Source organism: Culex quinquefasciatus, chromosome 2, assembly GCF_015732765.1.
Source record: "Culex quinquefasciatus strain JHB chromosome 2, VPISU_Cqui_1.0_pri_paternal, whole genome shotgun sequence".
In the NCBI taxonomy this organism is placed as follows: domain Eukaryota; kingdom Metazoa; phylum Arthropoda; class Insecta; order Diptera; family Culicidae; genus Culex; species Culex quinquefasciatus.
In genome coordinates, this window is record NC_051862.1 from 36,401,872 (window position 1) to 36,420,797 (window position 18,926).

Below are 18,926 nucleotides of genomic sequence, written 5' to 3' on the forward strand. Positions count from 1 at the left end.
AAATTATGTCCACTGATTATTCAGGCCGACTATGAAGGGGGAGGGGGCACATACAGTATGTAAAAAAAGTATTTACACCCCTTGGGCACTATGCACATTTTGTGATGAAACATGTAAAAAATTTAAAGTTTGACAGGAACTTAGTACTACGTTTTGTTCAGAAACTCATGCCAAACATTTTGCTACAAAAAGCTCATGAAAAAATGATTTCTATAAAAAGTTATATAACAAATACAATTACGAAAATAAAAAAGGTGCAAAAAAAGTTTGTACACCTTTTGAAAAATTAACATAAAGAATGTTATTTGTTGACAAATCACCATAAATCCAGTCTCCCAACTCCAAATAGGCATCCTTGACTGATTTAAAAAATAATTTTGATTGAATATAAAGTTTACTAACTACTTAGTATAAAAGTTTTTATAACTCTGGAAATTCTATATAAAACTTATCTAAACTTAATTTTGCAAACTTTTGATTCAACTAAATGTCAATATATTACCATAGAATTGCTAAATAAACATTTTGGAGTGGGTATAACACCGTTTTGGGGGTATTTGTATCGATAGAATAGATTTTTCGTTGGAATTTCGTACCAACCCGGAATTACGTCGTCGGAAAATCCGCCGGCATCCGAACCGGTCCACGATTCACAAGTCAACCTATGTGGAATCGGAAAGGGCATAAAATTTCCGATCTTTTGATACCCATACATCTAGGTTTACTTTAAAACCTACGTTTTTAAATACCTGGACAAAAAGTAAGTTTGATAAACGAGAACAAAAATTACGAAATTCCATACATTTTTGGCAGGTTGCTCAAACGAAACCATAACAACGTTTTTGCTTAGGTATTTAAAAACGTGGGTTTTATAGAAAACCTAGATGTATGGGTACCAAAAGATCGGAAATTTTATGCCCTTTCCGATTCCACATAGGTTGACTTGTGAATCGTGGACCGGTTCGGATGCCGGCGGATTTTCCTACGACGTAATTCCGGGTTGGTACGAAATTCAACGAAAATCTATTCTATCGATACAAAGACCCCAAAACGGTGTTATACCCACTCCAAAATGTTTATTTAGCAATTCTATGGTAATATATTGACATTTAGTTGAATTAAAAGTTTGCAAAATAAAGTTTAGATAAGTTTTATATAGAATTTCCAGAGTTATATAAACTTTTATACTAAGTAGTTAGTTAACTTTATATTCAATCCAAATTATTTTTTTAATCAGTCAAGGATGCCTATTTGGAGTTGGGAGACTGGATTTATGGTGGTTTGTCAACAAATAACATTCTTTATGTTAATTTTTCGAAAGGTGTACAAACTTTTTGTGCACCTTTTTTATTTTCGTAATAGTATTTGTTGTATAACTTTTTATAGAAATCATCTTTCATGAGTTTTTTGTAGCAAAATGTTTGGCATAAGTTTCTGAACAAAACGTAGTACTAGGTTCCTGTCAAACTTTAATTTTTTTACATGTTTCATCACAAAATGTGCATAGTGCCCAAGGGGTGTAAATACTTTTTTTACATACTGTAAGCTTTGAAAAATATTTGCAACGGCCTTATTTATCTTAATAGGACCACCGTAAAAACACGGATCCATCCATGCCATTTTTTTTAGAATAATCGAAGCACTTTTGATTTAGCTGATAGATAAGAAGAGTAAATTCGTTGTAATATATTTTTCATGTTTGCGTCTCTTTTCCATTGAGTTAAATACACAATGAGCACGAGGTGTTTTCATAATTGGTCCCCTAAAGAAAATGAAACAAGTTATAAGATTGCAAACGATATAAATTTGAAGAAAAAAAATAAAGTTTTAGAATTTTGAGGCATTTTTAAAAAAGAGATTAAACTAAACTCGAGAAAATCTATGCAACATCTTTTTTATTTCTAACAAATGATCCATTTTGAAATTGATAATATTTAAGTTAACTTTCTAAAGCTAATTTTACAGTTGAGTAACGAAAAATTACAGTGGTTGTCATTTTGTCATAAAAATAAGATCATTCGAAGTTTCCTTTTATGTTAAAATCTCAGGATTTATGTTAGACAAAAAATCAATTTTCTACAAAGTTTCAACGTATTTTTTTACGGGTAATTAATTACCAAGTTCACAATGCAAAAAATGCAATATTTATTGTGTCATGCTCCAACAAAACACCGCCAACCCTAACTTCATTCAAAGGTTTCCAAGCCTCAAAAAAGAAATGTAAACTTTTGCGAAATGTCGCTCACTGCCGCGGTTCGTAACATTGCGCGATAAGATATCGGCGACCAGATCTCGGACACTTCCACAGAAATTCAGCACCGGAGTACGGTATTGACGACGACGTACCATCAGAGAGAGGAAGGATGTCAGGTCGTCGTTGCGATTGGCCAGCGGCGCGGGCCAGCACAGATCTCCGGTTACGACATCGAACAGTTTTACTCAGAAGCAGCACAAATTAAACTTCGATTAGTGGTGAGGAAAGGTTGATTGCAGCGGGGGGAAAAACGGCCTGCAAAAGTCGAAGAAATGTTGTCGGTTGTTGGATTGCTGGATGTAGGACCAGATTTGACCGATACGGACGGTTTGATGGTGCGATCGATGGCCGACGGGCTGTCCGGAAATGTTAACATTTTCAATGGAAATGAGTTGAATAAGTACAAATACACGGTGATATTTTATGGACTCAAACCAGATTGCTTTCATTCAACAACATTTATCAACTCAAAACACACTTCGCACTCTGCACCCTTCAGTTTCTCTTCTCCCAGATCTTAATTCTACCACCGGAAGTAGTTTTCATCAACGGAGCACTTCCTCGCCGATCCACACCACTGGGTCTCCGTCAGGTGAGGACAGTCTCGACCTTGGTCCACCGCGTACCTCACCACGACGCGGGACCGTGTCCTCTTGCCCACGTCGCAGGACTTGCTACACGGACTCCACGGGGACCATGCTCCGACTCGACAGTCGTTGACCTGTTTTTCCGTTTCATTCTCCGACTTCCGCGGGTCGTTTCCACGGGCGGCCAACTTCTTCAGTAACCTCTTCCGCTGCTTGGTTTTGAGCTTCTTCACCTTTTTGTGAACGTTGTTTGATCCGTAGTACTCGTGCAGCTAGAAAGATCTTTAAATTAGGAGCATAACCTCAAAATATTCGAACGTTTAACCTTTTCAAATGTCACCCTTGCTATCGTGGGCAAATGCTTAATCTCCGGATAGAAGAAGCTACTAGCAAAGTGCTTCGGATACCGAGCGGTGATCTTCTCGATCACGTTCGGCGGATTCGTTGGCCACTTCGGGGACGTGAACGTCAACCCGTTGCTCGTGCCGGCATCCAACGGACTCAACTCGATCGTAACGTTGTCTGCCCAGCGACCTCCACGGCATAGCTAAAATGGCAAAAAAAAATCTAAATTTCTACCCAATTCAACCCAACCAAAAAACAACTCACATTGTACGAGTCCAGTCCAACGAACCAATCCGGCGACGGGACGATCTTCGTGATGAACGACACCATCGTATGGGACCCGTCCAGGAAGAACGTGCCCTCGGATGAGCCCTCGCCCTTGGCTATCTTGGGCAGGTGGAACTCGTCGTGGATGGCCGGGCTTTGGCGCGACAGTTCCTCCTCCAGGGCGTGGGCGTGACCCGATTCGGCGAACCTGCTGATCGATGCGCTGGCGAGATCGTTCAGCCGGAACAGGTTGAAGGCGCGGTTGTGGGATTGACCTGGAAGATTTAGATGTCATGATGAAAATTTATTGTTTAAATTGATTTTATTATCTGTAATAAATTGAATTATTGGGATGGCAATTTTATCCACATGGGAGGAGAAGGGGATCTGATTTTTTTTAAAGGTGAGCACGTAGTTTGTAGATGGCCCCTTAGACCAATTTATAGGAAATTATTATCTTTTTGGCACTATTTATATTGAAAATTGAAAAAAATGATGATTTTTTTATCAGAACCGAACTGAAAGTGACTATAGAGCAATTCTCTACAAAATCGACAGAATTAGTGTATTTTTATTTTTTATTTGGCTCAAACTTTATGGGGTCCCTGTGACCGAAGAAGCCATTTTGCTTAATTGGACCCATACAAATTACAGTTTGTCTGGGAAACAGTTTGGCCAATGTTTGACAGATCCAAACGCGCTGGACACCAAACGCCCTGGCAGTGTTGCAAGTGCAAAACATTCGTTGCCAGTGCCTATTTATTTTGCATCGGCTAGTCTGTTTCCCCTGGACAGTCTGTAATACAAATCACCGTACAATTTTGGCAGCTGCCCATTAGCGTGGTTCACGGATCTATGAAAAAGACAAAAGTTTTCAATTTCGTTTGCATCCACCGGAATTTTCATGTTTTATGACCTCAGAAGCTAGCCTGAACATTAGATCTTATTTGAATATAGTTTAGCTGCTCCAGTTTTGAAGTTAGAGTGGAGTTTCAATAAATTTAATTGGGTCCTAAAATGAAGCATAGATTGCTGATATTATTGTTTACAGCGATAAAGCTTATTTTTCTGAGTACAATGACCCTTTGTACGACCACAATGAGTTTAAAATGGATTTTTAAATCAATTTTGAAAAATTAACCTCGCGGTCCTTCTTGACAGAAAAGCTCCTACTTGACAGCTCGTTCCAAGGGGACCATAGTTGATCCATCGACAAAATGTTGTCTTGTCAAAAAAAAATTTGGAATTAAAATTAAAAATAGTGATCAGAAATGGTTTTTAATCGTGTTTTTTACCGTTGTACAAAAAAATTGACATAGGGCTTTAGTACCCAATTGATTTATTTTTCAATTATAAACAATTCCTCTAGAAAGTTTTCCTCAACCCAATAACAATAAATCATCTAAGAGATTTCTAAAAGCTTTCGATTCGGGATACAACTTTGTACAATATCGCAAAGCGCTAGGAATTGATCCCGAATTGATTTATAATTTTTTTAGCATATTTTAAAATTTTGCCGGAAAAAGTGAACACTAAAAAACATCCTGTTCGAGATCAATTTCTAGCACTTTGCGATGTTCTACAAAGTTGTATCCCGGATCAAAACCTTTAAGAAATCTTTTTTTTTTTTTCTTAACTTATTTTTATTAGGTCCTTTTAGGTGCTGTGACCAGGTTGGGACCGAGGATCAGTATAACAATATATAATAACAAAAAAAAAACTCTTTAAATTCCATACTTGGAGATCATGTAACTGACGAGGGTTACTTGGTCCAAGCGGGTCTTGCAGGTCTTGAACCTGCCGATGTACTCGGAGAAAATCCCCACAGCTCAGCCGAACTGTAGAGTACCTCCCCGGCTTCCTTCTCCGTGGCTCCACCGTCTCGGGGGCCACCTTGGCTGCTTCCTGCGGGACGAGGGCGATCCTTGGATTTTCCGTCTGGAACTGCGCCCGGCAGCGGAGGGAACTCCGCCGGCGTAAACGCCGGAACTGCTGAACTCTGCTTCTCCGCCTTCCTTGCCGGCGGTTTCGGATTCGACGCCTGCTGGCGCCTCCGGATGAAGTCCGCACGCTTAGGGCAGCTGCGGTCCGTGGCTTCATGGGCTCCAGAGCAGTTGGCACACCGCTTCGGCTCGGCTTCTTGGACTTTGCACTCGTCCGTCTTGTGGGGACCCCCACAGTTGTTGCACCTGCCTTTCAGGTGACAGTTCCTCGTTCCATGACCCAGCTGCAAGCAGTTCCTGCACTGGGTCACGTTCGGCCGCTTGTTCCGGTAGGCCTCCCACCGGATGATAGTGCTTGCCACAACTTTCATTGCAGAGAGCTTCTTCAGATTGGTGTATCCCTTGGGGAAGACCACAGTGTACGGAGTTTCGTCCACGGTGGACTTTTCCTTCCGCTTGCTGGTATGCACCTCCAGCGCGTCCAGCTTGAGATCCCTCTTCAGAAGGTACTTGACCTCGTCCGGTTTCAGTTCATCAGGAAACCCACGAAGAACCACCCGATGATTTCGTTCGCTCCGCCGATCGTGGGTGTAGAATTCCACTTTCTTCTTCTTGAGTAGCTCTTGCAACTTGTCAAAATCTTTGACAGAGAAGCAGGTCACCTTGGTTCCAAATCGGGTTAGTTTGTAAATCGGTTTGAAACCTAATTTACAACTTTCCACTATCGCCACGAGCTTGTAAAAATCCGTGGTGTTCTTCACCACCAAAGGTGGTTGCTTTTGTTTACCTACCGACTGGCCGGGTGGTGGAACCGCCGGGGCGTCCCCTCCTCCTGCTGGGCTGGCATTGTTGTTGTTTTTGTTATCCGCTAGCGGGCTGAACTTGTTATTGTTGAGCAGGGTCTTCTCAAATTTTTCTCCTTCGATGCCGATTCCAGTGACCTCGCTGGACTTCTTCCGCTTCCGATTCTCGCTGACGGGATGAAAAGCTTCCTCCTCGGAGGATTCCTCCACCTCCATCTGTCAAAAACTTCCAAGCACGCGAGATGACAACACGAGCAAAACACGTCTTAACTTGTCGCTGGCTGGCGACTGAGTCCTTTAAGAAATCTTTAAGATGATAAAATTTAATCAGGTTGAGGAAAACTTTCTAGAAAAAGATTTAAAAAGTGAAAAATAAATCAATTAAATTTATTGAAATTCCATTCTAACTTCAGATCAAAACTGGAGCAACTAAACCTTAACCAAATAAGCTCAAATTTTCAGGATGGCTTCTAGGGTTATACAACTTTAAAATTCCGGTTGATGCAAACGAAATTGAACACTTTTGTCTTTTTCATATATTCGTGAATCACGCTACTGCCCATACATAAATATTACCGTAAAACGGGGTGACTTTGATAGGTTCGATTTTTTTTCCGCAAAATGAAGAGTACAAATTAAATATGTACGGAATGGCATGGAATTTACAAAGTACCATCATCAGTGGTGACATTGGGTCTGGGGGTGAGATTGGGTCAAACAAATTTCAGCTTTTTTGTATGACCCAATTTCACCTCCCAGACCCAATGTCACCCCTAATTACGGTACTTCAACAAAAAGTTTTCATGAAATTTTAAAAGGTTTTAAATGCTAGATAACTTTCACTAAGAAATTTTTTATGAAAAGCATAGTTTTAATATTCTCAAAATTTCTTAATTTTCTCATTGAACATGATTTCGAATCAGACGCATTCTTAAAGGTTTTGATTCAGGGTTTTCAGGGATTCAGGGTTTTCAGGATTCAGGGATTCTTTGGACAATTTTCCAACAAGAGAAGGTGAGTTAATAGATAATAAATATTATGTGTCTTTGAAACATAATTTTAATAAACTCCAATTTAAAAGCATTTTCAGTAGAACAAATTTCATATTAAAGGTGAAAACTTTCGATTAGTGCCTCGAATACAGTTTAAAATACAATATCGAAAAATGGTATAGTCAAAACTAGTTTTGACAATTTTTGTTTTGCAAAATTCAGACTATTAACAATTGAACCTAAAATTTAAAAATAAAATTTGAACACTTTAAATCTGATCTCAGCAAGAAAATCTATGACTATCAAAGTCAGCCCGGAATTCAAAATAAGAATTTTCAAGGTCACATTTTTTTTAAACACTATTAATAAAACATGTTTGCAAAAATTGTGCCTGTACTTTGTGTGGCATACCCCAGTACACGTTTTGAAAATAATAAGCTTCATACAAACCTCATCAGTTGGGGAACATTCCACAAATAAACTGAAATCCTATCAATGTCACCCGGTTTACGGTACGTGAATACAGCATAGACTCGATTATCTGAAGGCCGATAGCATTTTTTTGCAAAATTTCACTTCGGATACTCAAACCACGGATTATTTTCCTTTTTTCTTTTTTTTATTATTGAGGTTTAGTACCCAAGTAACATTTTTTCCAGGAGTTCTACAAGAGCTCTTCAAGATAGTTACAGCATAGCAGTTTGGACCGCGGTAGGATAAAATTCTCTTCAAAACTTCTTCAGGAGTTTGGAAGAGTACTTGAAGAGAGTTTTATCCTACCGCGGTCCAAACTGCTATGCTGTAGCTATCTTGAAAAGCTCTTGTAGAACTCCTGGAAAAAATGTTACTTGGGTATGAACCCTAAACTACTCTAAAGTGATTTAGAAATTTTTAAATCCAAAATGGCGAGAAAAATGACGGTTATATTGAAGAATTGTATTTTTTTTTTTTTTTACGGGCAATCAACCATTCAAATTTGACTAAAATGGAGTCGCAGAACTCGAATTCAATGCTTAAAGTAAGATAATAAAAAGTCTTATACAAACCTACGGATTATCGAACATCGGATAATCGAAACATTGTATAATCGAGTCTGGACTGTACAGCAATTTCCCACGACGATAGCAAGATCGGGTTCAAATTTGAACTGGGTGTTCCTGTGTCAAAATATTTAGACCAGCCCTTAGGATGACCTGGTGCTTAGAAAAATGGGAACTTTCGTCGATTTTCGCAAAAACTAAAATTTTCAAAAAATCATAATTCCGTGCTATTTCATCCGATTTAGCTGCTTTGGACGCAAATTAAATGTTATTGATTAGTTTTTTAGAGAAAACAGTTTGAGGTTTTGAAAAGGTCGTATGAAAACTTTAAATGTGGTTTTGGAAGACTCGGGACCATGCCTATGTCTGAATTTTTGTGCACTCAATTATCTCAGCACTGGCTTAACCGATTTGGACCGTTTTGGTCTCATTCGATTCGTCTTGGGGTCCCATAAGTCCCTATTGAAAATTATGAAGTTTAGTAAAGTACTTCAAAAGTTATGCTAAAAAAAAAGATTTTGGCGTATGTCCGGAAGATTGTAAAAAGGGTGGTTTTTGTAAGAAACCCTGGCATGTTATACATTTTCAGAAAGTTATTAAAAAGACCTTTCCAATGAGCCCAAAACATTGAAGATCTGATAACCCTATCAAAAGTTATTGGCACTTAAGTGTTATTTATACACTTTTTGGAGGCCGGATCTCAGATATTTCAGTAAAAATGATGTCCGGGTCTATCATGCGACCCATCGTTAGTTAGATAATCGAAAGACCTTTCAAATGAGCCTAAAACATCAAGGATCTGACAACCCTATTAAAAGTTATTAGCACTTAAGTGTTATTTATATACTTTTTAGAGGTTTGATTTCAGATATTGTGATACAAATATTGTCTGAATCTTCCATGCGAACTATCGTTGGATAGGTTTTTGCCTTCCTCACTGAGGTAAGGCTATAATCCTGCTCTAAAAATGAACTTTGTATAAAAACGTCGTAGACCCACCTTTATGTATACATATCGACTCAGAATCGAAAACTGAACAAATGTCTGTGTGTATGTGTGTGTGTATGTATGTATGTGACCAACAAACTAGCTCACGTTTCTCGGCACTGGCTGAACCGATTTGACCCGAACCTGTTGCAGTCGACTTGGTTTAGGGTCCCATAGATCGAGTTTTATACAGATTGAAGTTTCGATAAGTAGTTCAAAAGTTATGTATAAAAATGTGTTTTCACACATATCCGGATCTCACTTAAATGTATGTAAACTATTCCCGGGTCCATCATCCAACCCATCGTTGGTTAGGTTATCAGAAGACCTTTCCAACGAGCCTAAAACATTGAAAATCTGGCAACCCTGTCTCGAGATATGCCCACTTAAGTGATATTGATGTACTTTTTGGATGCCGGATCTCACTTAAATGTATGTAAACTATGTCCGGATCAACCATCTGACCCATCGTTGGTTAGGTTATCAAAAAACCTTTCCAACGAGTTTAAAACATTGAAGATCTGGCAACTCTGTCTCGAGATATGTCCACTTAAGTGATATTTATGTACTTTTTGGATGCCGGATCTCACTTAAATGTATGTAAACTATATCCGGATCCACCATCCAACCCACCGTTGGTTAGGTTATAAAAAGACCTTTCCAACGAGTTCAAAATATTAAAGATCTGGCATCCCTGTCACAAGATATGGCCACTTAAGTGACATTTATGTACTTTTTTGAAGCCGGATCTCACTTAAATGTATGTAAACTATGTCCGGATTCACCATCCAACCCATCGTTGGTTAGATTATAAAAAGACCTTTCCAACGAATTCAAAACATTGAAGATCTGGCAACCCTGTCTCGAGATATGCCCACTTAAGTGATAGTGATGTACTTTTTGGATGCCGGATCTCACTTAAATGTATGTAAACTATGTCCGGATCCATCATCCAACCCATCGTTGGTTAGGTTATCAGAAGACCTTTCCAACGAGCCTAAAACATTGAAAATCTGGCAACCCTGTCTCGAGATATGCCCACTTAAGTGATAGTGATGTACTTTTTGGATGCCGGATCTCACTTAAATGTATGTAAACTATGTCCGGATCAACCATCTGACCCATCGTTGGTTAGGTTATCAAAAAACCTTTCCAACGAGTTTAAAACATTGAAGATCTGGCAACTCTGTCTCGAGATATGTCCACTTAAGTGATATTTATGTACTTTTTGGATGCCGGATCTCACTTAAATGTATGTAAACTATATCCGGATCCACCATCCAACCCACCGTTGGTTAGGTTATCAAAAAACCTTTCCAACGAGTTCAAAATATTAAAGATCTGGCATCCCTGTCTCAAGATATGGCCACTTAAGTGACATTTATGTACTTTTTTGAAGCCGGATCTCACTTAAATGTATGTAAACTATGTCCGGATTCACCATCCAACCCATCGTTGGTTAGATTATAAAAAGACCTTTCCAACGAGTTCAAAACATTGAAGATCTGGCAACCCTGTCTCGAGATATGCCCACTTAAGTGATAGTGATGTACTTTTTGGATGCCGGATCTAACTTAAATGTATGTAAACTATGTCCGGATCCATCATCCAACCCATCGTTAGTTAGGTTATCAGAAGACCTTTCCAACGAGCCTAAAACATTGAAAATCTGGCAACCCTGTCTCGAGATATGCCCACTTAAGTGATAGTGATGTACTTTTTGGATGCCGGATCTCACTTAAATGTATGTAAACTATGTCCGGATCAACCATCTGACCCATCGTTGGTTAGGTTATCAAAAAACCTTTCCAACGAGTTTAAAACATTGAAGATCTGGCAACTCTGTCTCGAGATATGTCCACTTAAGTGATATTTATGTACTTTTTGGGTGCCGGATCTCACTTAAATGTATGTAAACTATATCCGGATCCACCATCCAACCCACCGTTGGTTAGGTTATCAAAAAACCTTTCCAACGAGTTCAAAATATTAAAGATCTGGCATCCCTGTCTCAAGATATGGCCACTTAGGTGACATTTATGTACTTTTTTGAAGCCGGATCTCACTTAAATGTATGTAAACTATGCCCGGGTCCATCATCCAACCCATCGTTGGTTAGGTTATCAGAAGACCTTTCCAACGAGCCTACAACATTGAAAATCTGGCAACCCAGTCTCGAGATATGCCCACTTAAGTGATATTGATGTACTTTTTGGATGCCGGATCTCACTTAAATGTATGCAAACTATGTCCGGATCCACCATCCAACCTTTCGTTGGTTAGGTTATCAGAAGACCTTTCCAACGAGTCCAAAACATTAAAGATCTGGCAACCCTGTCTCGAGGTATGGCTACTTAAGTGATATTTATGTACTTTTTTATTCCGTACCTTAAAAATAGATGCAATTTTTGTACAATTCCATCATATCAGCCATTGTTGGTAATAATTGAGGAAGGCTCTAACCACATAGGTGGATTAAGTTAGTTTTTTTATCAGACCTTGCCGATGAGCCAGAAATATTGATGATCTGCGAACCATATCAAAAGAAATGAGTAATAAAGTTGATTTGTTAAACATGTTAAGGGGGAATGTTGCTATTTTTACTGAATGTATTGACTTTATGAATATGAGGAAGGCACCAACCACCTAAAGGTGGATTAAGTAACGTTTTTTTTATCGGATTCCTCGACAATTTTACGTAATGTATAAAAAAATTGTGAAGTTCATATACAGCATTTCGAAATGTTTTTTTTTTTTTTTTTGAAAATAAAAACTAGGTTTTTTGACAAAAAAACAAAAAAAAATACAAAAATGAGAAAAAATCAACTTTTTTACTAAAACTATATTTTTTTGGTTACTAAAACTTTCATAATTGAAAAACCCATCTTCCCAAAAAAGTAGCTCTCCCCCTTTAGCGAAATTTTCATAATTCCTTGGAAAAAATTGAGAGGGATTTTTATTTTTTCCCAAAAAACATTTTTTTTGCAGTGGTCTGAAGTAAATGATGGGTGAGATTTCTACTTTCAACATATTTTGTCGTTCTCCCCTGTAGCTTAATATTTGCAAAATATTGTACCACAAAAAGGTAATAAAATTTTTAAGAATTAAAAAAATATATAGAATTTGGGAAATAGATTTTCTGTGAAATAAAAGGAAATTTAAAAATCTGCTATATTTTAAAGTTAATCATTGCAATTATTGTAATTGTTTTTAATTTATGGGGCATTTTAAAGGGAAGATATGATCTTAGAAAAAAAAAGTTGTAAATGGGAATATACTTGAAAAATATGCTTGAAATCAATTTGTTATTAATTTGATAATAAATTGATATTTTTTTATAATTAATCAATGTTTGTATGTTCTGCTTTAATACCTGTACCCTGCACCCTTATATTCATTTTTTTCGTTTCTTTGAATCTATTAGCAACAATAGCATTCAACTACGCCTCCAAAAACCTTTCATTAAACGGTAATGTTCAATCGCACTTTCGTTGCAGCCACCGCCACCAACACCTCATGAACGCACCGTCCATCGTCAGCCGCTGTTGGTGTAATGTAATACCCACGCCTAATGGGACTGATGTTGACCAAAACGATCTGCGAGCTCGGCTGTCGTTAATTCATTACTTCGCGGCCCACCGCTGAATGGAAATTGCAACAAAGGAGAAAAGTGTAGCATAACAAAATAAATGGCCCGATTTAATGTACGCGCGAGCTGGTGCTGCTGCCAATCAGGTGGAACATTGAATTAAGGTGAGTTTTGGGCAGCTGAACTGAATGGTATTATTACTTTGGTGCGAGCATACAATGCAAAGCAGTAAAACATGGTTATTTTTGCTCGTCTGTGCGGCACGTGGCAACCGCCATTGACGGCACGAGGTTTAATTTTGCTTTGAAATGGGCGCTACTTTGGTGATTGATCCGGTGGTAGTTTGATGCACAATAATTGACTTTCAATAAGGCATATTTTTAATTTTGGCTCCAAACAATATTGAGGGACTATTTTTTGCGTTTGCAAGAAAATTACCAAATATTGATTAAACTTGTTATTCAAATTTGTTCAACTCATTTTATTTTTACTAAAAAGATTAACGGATATGAATTTATGAAAAAAAATCTTAATGCTTTACGTCTTTTCCGATTTGTGGTCCCTAATTAACATAATAAATGCATAAATAAAAGTAAGACAATTTATTTTAAATATTTTTTTTATCAATTTGTTTTGCAATGCTCTAAAAGAAACTTGCTTGTTCGCTTCCTATAAGGCTATTTATGACTTGATTTCAACTGAAAACGCTTTCCAGAATTTGTTATCTAAGAGCAGTTCTCTCAGATTTCGGTCATTCGATTTTTTTTTTTTTTTTGTATTTTTTAATCCGACTGAAACTTTTTTGGTGCCTTCGGTATGCCCAAAGAAGCCATTTTGCATCATTAGTTTGTCCATATAATTTTCCATACAAATTTGGCAGCTGGCCATACAAAAATGATGTTTGAAAGTTCAAAATCTGTATCTTTTGAAGGAATTTTTTCATCGATTTGGTGTCTTCGGCAAAGTTGTAAGTATGAATATGGACTACACTGAAAAAAATGACGCACGGTAAAAATTTTTTTGATGATTTTTTATTTAACTTGATTTGCAAAAAAAACACTACTTTTTTATTTTTTGATATGTTTTAGAGGACATCAAATGCCAACTTTTCAGAAATTTCCAGGTTGTGCAGAACATCTTTGAGCGAGTTATGAAATTTTGAATTTTTTTTCAAAAAATCGAAAAATTGGTCGCAAAAATTTTTCAACTTCATTTTTCGATGTAAAATCAAATTGGCAATCAAAAAGTACATCAGCGAATTTTTGATAAAGTGCACCGTTTTCAAATTAAATCCATTTTTAGGTGACTTTTTTGAAAATAGTCGCAGTTTTTCATTTTTTTTAAATTATTTCACATGTTTGCCCACCTTTGAAAAAAATATTTTTGAAAAGCTGAGAAAATTCTCTATATTTTGCAGCCCCAACCAAACAACACACCATTTTCTAATGTCGATATCTCAGCAACTAATGGTCCGATTTTCAATGTTAAAATATGAAACATTCGTGAAATTTTCCGATCTTTTCGAAAAAGTATTTTCAAAATTTTCGCGACCAGTTTTTCAATTTTTTGAAAAAATCAGTATTGATTCAAAAATTCATAACTCGCTCAAAGATGTTTTGCACAACCTGGAAATTTCTGAAAAGTTGGCATTTGATGTCCTCTAAAACATATCAAAAAATGAAAAAAAATTAAAAATAGTGCTTTTTGCAAATCAAGTTTTAGTGACAAAAAGTTAAATAAAAAATCACCAATTTTTTTTTTTACCGTGTATCATTTTTTTTCAGTGTAGTAAATATCCATAACTACAACTTTGCTCAAAAAAAATCCTTCAAAAGATACAGATTTTTGAATTTTCATACATCATTTTTGTATGGCCAGCTGCCAAATTTGTATGGAAAATTATATGGACAAACTAATGATGCAAAATGGCTTCTTTGGGCATACCAAAGGCACCAAAAAAGTTTCAGTCGGATAAAAAAATACAAAAATTAAAATTTAAGAAAAAATACCGATTTTGTAGAGAATTGCTCCTAACTCAAAATACTAATATGCCAATATTAGGGGGTCAAAGGAATAACGTGGCATTTTTTTAAAAATGAAAATTTAAGTTTAAACCTTTTTTTGCCCTCTGATTTTTTTGGAAAAAAATTAAAAAAGAGCATTGGGGGAAACAAAACTTTAAATAAAAATTTGCATTGACCTAATGGGATAAAATTTTAAAAAAATACTGGGCCCTGCAAAAATACCCATTTCCAACTGTTTAGTTCAACTTCACAAACCTTTGAAATTAATAAGTCCAATGAAAAACGATACCTAACTCTTTAGTCAGGAAATTTGTTTTATTAGGTAAAGCTGAACAAAGCTCCAGAAAATTCAATACGTCAATTTAATATAGCAGCGATTCCACGCCAAACAGGAGGTATCCAAATCTCAAATCCTCCGATTTAGCTCAAATTTGACATGGAAGTTTCTTTTTTGTTTGGCGTTTTTCATAGATTTTCGCAAAAACCACATGAAAAAATCATATCTCCGGAACGGCTGAACCAATTCTAGAGCGCTTCATTTAAAAAGAAACATTAATAGTTGGGATTTTAAGGAAAAATATGTTGAGATCAGAAAACTAGCTGCATATTTGAAAAGGTCCTAAGAAAATTTCATTTGTCGATTTGAAGATCTCGGGACTCATGTCCGAAATTATTTTACCCTGTGCCTAGTACTATTTTATATGACATATCCAAAAATGGCGAAAATGAAGAAAACGAGAACAAACTACTTTTTTCTCTAAAACTGCGGTAACTTGAAAGTCTTTTTGGGAAAACAGATGATACAAAATAATGAGAAGAAGAATTTCAAAAATTCATGGTAATATTGCAAGAGAATTGGCTAGACCAAACAATAGTTAAAAGTTTTAAAGATTTCGTGAAGATAAACTTTTATGATCTTTATTTTGCGAACTTAAAATATTATATCAAAATGAAGAAAAAATATAGTAATTTTAGTAAACACATAAAGTTGACCCTAAAACAAGTCGAAACCCCGCAAATGAGAACAAAACCAAGCGAATCATATCGACTAAAAATTCCACGTTAATTATAACCAATAAATATATTATCGCAATAAATCAGCAAAACGCCAAAGATCTTGGCAAAAAAGGCTAGAAGCTTAACTATTATCATACCTCAAGCATGTTGTGATACATTTTGCATAAAAATTTCGAAAAGATCCCTGAATTTTATAATTTTTCAATTGTAAATCAAAATTTAAACTAAACTGGTAATGATCAAAATTTGAAAAAAAAATTCTTTGGTTTGTTAAACGAGAAGACATAATTGCCATGATTTTTCATTCAAATATGTAAATTTTCCGCTGCTATCAATATTTTAACAAAATTCCTTCAACAATTTGTTCAGAATAATACCCTACATGTGTTTTTATTTTTTTGTAACGTTCGTCCCATTCCTTGTTAAGTTATGGAAATCGTCATTTATCAATGATTGCCAACTAAGACGTCAATTATTGTACCACAAAATTTTATAAATTTTGAAACACATTTGATTTAGATCAAAAATTCCTTCAGTGGCTTGAAGAAGGCAACAACCGGCACATGCTAATTTATTTTGGTGTAGAAATTCGATAAATTGAATTTTATACATACCATTTTAGAGTGATGATCATTTTTTTTCGAAAATGATCAACGGCTTCACCTTAAAGTAAATCAGAGTGGTATTGATCCAATTTCATTATTTTTTCAAAAAAAAAAGTTTTTTGTTGAGAAATGTAACTTATACACAGAAGCATTCAAAACAAGATTTCCTAAAATAAAAATATGAGCATTTTGATGTTAATCTTCTTGCAACACAACAATTTCCAATGGTCCCATAAACTCCAGAGCTCCCCACAAAAACCCACCCCTTACCGTAGGTCATGCTCCACTGGGGCGGTGGCCGGAACTCGGGATAGTGCTTCGGGAACAGCTGCCTGCTCCAGCTGGTCTGCAGCCGGATCCGGTAGAAGACGAGTGCTTCCGAGTTGCAGCTTTCACTTTGCAAAACCGCCCCATCCATTAGCGGGATCAGCCCCAGCACCAGCAGCAGCACGGTCACCAACGGCGAGGGTCGTCGCCGCCGCCACAGAACTAGTTTCGTTTTCTTCATCTCGCGCGCGCAAAACCAGTGCAGAAAACTAGGAATTCCAAAACGTTTGCGGAGGAATTCTTTGGTGAATCGGATTTACTTAATGCCAATTATTCAATTTTCAACTAATTTTTTTTATTTTATCCAAATTTTGATATAAGTTTAATTATAATTCAGCTTTTTCAATCTACTGTTAATCTTTACAGAGTCTTCCGATTTACCAGAGAACAACTCCTAAGCTGATGAAGATTTAAAATCGCGCACCACCAACTAAACCAGAAGGCTCCCCGGGAGGGTGTGTCCCGGACGACTTCGTAGAGTTATGATTTTTCTTTCTCGCTCCAAAGTGAGGCCGTCAATCAGCTCGTCTAGACGAATCAATCAACCGACGGGGGAATCTCGCCAGTAGAGAAAGGCACTTGTCACGTGACCCACAGACCAGTTGGTCTCCAGTTTTGCACGACACTAAGTTGCTTGAAATCGTTGATCGAAGCGATGGGAGTTCAACGACGGCTTCGAGCGCGATCGCGACCTCTGATTGCGAAACTGCGACAGAAAAAGTTCTACCGCGCCGGACAAGCTCTCATCGAAGACTGACTCATCCGTGGAGCGAGAAGATCGTACGAAACGATCTTGTCCACGGCGGTGCGAACTTAAGAGCTGTTTGCTGGTTAGTATTTTGGATACAGATGTATAAATTTAAAACACCCATGACTATGTTGTTTCAGGGGTTCTGAGCATTTTGGATTTTTGTCATTTTTGTCATTTTTGTCATTTTTGTCATTTTTGTCATTTTTGTCATTTTTGTCATTTTTGTCATTTTTGTCATTTTTGTCATTTTTGTCATTTTTGTCATTTTTGTCATTTTTGTCATTTTTGTCATTTTTGTCATTTTTGTCATTTTTGTCATTTTTGTCATTTTTGTCATTTTTGTCATTTTTGTCTTTTTTTTTGCGTTTTTTTGTTTTCGAACCCCTGCTCGATAATAAAGTGACCGCATATCAATAACGCGCTTTGTCCAAGCGCGCTCGCGCCCCCGGAATCAAACTCATGAATCTCGAAACAAACCACGTACTGCTCACAGGAGGTAACTCAGAAGCGTCATGGAGTATTCAGCATCAGCAACTAAGCGGGTGCGGCTTAGTTACTATTCAAAGGACCATCTGTTGTTGTGCTTAGATAGAGAACGAGGATCGTGATTTAGGTGTTGTGTTTAGTTTAGTCTCTTTGTGTGGTACTAAGCGAAGCCGCAACCGGCATGTCAGTTTGCTGAACAAATGTTTGATAGATGATTTAGCAATACACTCTGCTCTGCACTCTGCTACACTCTGGAATCTGTGAAATCGAAAAATCTGGTATTTTTAAGTTGATTCAATTTCTTTAGAAAATAATTTAAATTTAGATTTTTCAGTATAAAATACAAAATTTATGTTTTCAAAATATCTTCAACAAATCTGTAATATTAATTTAATTGAATATTGCGCAATTCCCACTAATGGCCTATCTACAATCACTTAACTTAGAAAATTTCACTTAGCTTAGGAGTTTGAATCAATGGAAATGAATCTGATCTTCTACAATGAAAAGGAATAAAATTAGAAACTTGACGTATGGTTTGGAAAATTTCAAAATCTACGGTAAGTTGACGTTTTCATATCAAAGGTAAACAAACAACTGCATAGCAACGTATATCAGCCCAGCAAATTTTCTAAGTTGATTGTGGATGACGGCTGTAAGTTGTGTACATTTTCTAAGTTTTACTTTACTTAACTATTCTAAGCTAAGTGATTGTAGATAGGCCATAACTTGGACTTCGCACTAAATTATTGCTATCGATCGCACGCACTATTGCGACTTGTCAAACTGTCTTGGGAAAATTTGAATTTCCTGAAAAATGATCAAAGTGCTCGCTTGTTTTTCAGCTGTCAATCGCAATTTTAAAGTGCGAATGTCCAGTTTGGTGGAAACCAGGGGGACGACATCTAT

At 36.9% G+C, this 18,926-nt stretch overlaps 1 protein-coding gene across 3 annotated transcripts; it reads right to left on the reverse strand.

Moving 5' to 3' along the window:
* Positions 1–2,697: 2,697 nt before the first annotated feature.
* LOC6049361 (spondin-2) lies at positions 2,698–17,555 on the reverse strand. 3 transcript variants are annotated; one of them, XM_038257293.1, is made up of 5 exons: positions 17,205–17,555; positions 16,724–16,989; positions 3,451–3,728; positions 3,167–3,388; positions 2,698–3,113 (listed from the first exon to the last, which is right to left on the reverse strand). In XM_038257293.1, the coding sequence occupies exons 2-5, from the start codon at positions 16,959–16,961 to the stop codon at positions 2,778–2,780; spliced, it is 1,074 nt and encodes a 357-aa protein (XP_038113221.1). In that variant the 5' UTR covers positions 16,962–16,989; positions 17,205–17,555; the 3' UTR covers positions 2,698–2,777. The 3 variants fall into 3 exon arrangements, with proteins under 3 accessions (XP_038113221.1, XP_038113219.1, XP_038113220.1); XM_038257291.1 differs by having other exon boundaries at positions 17,162–17,555; XM_038257292.1 differs by having other exon boundaries at positions 16,724–17,020; positions 17,162–17,555.
* Between the last annotated feature and the right edge of the window lie 1,371 nt (positions 17,556–18,926).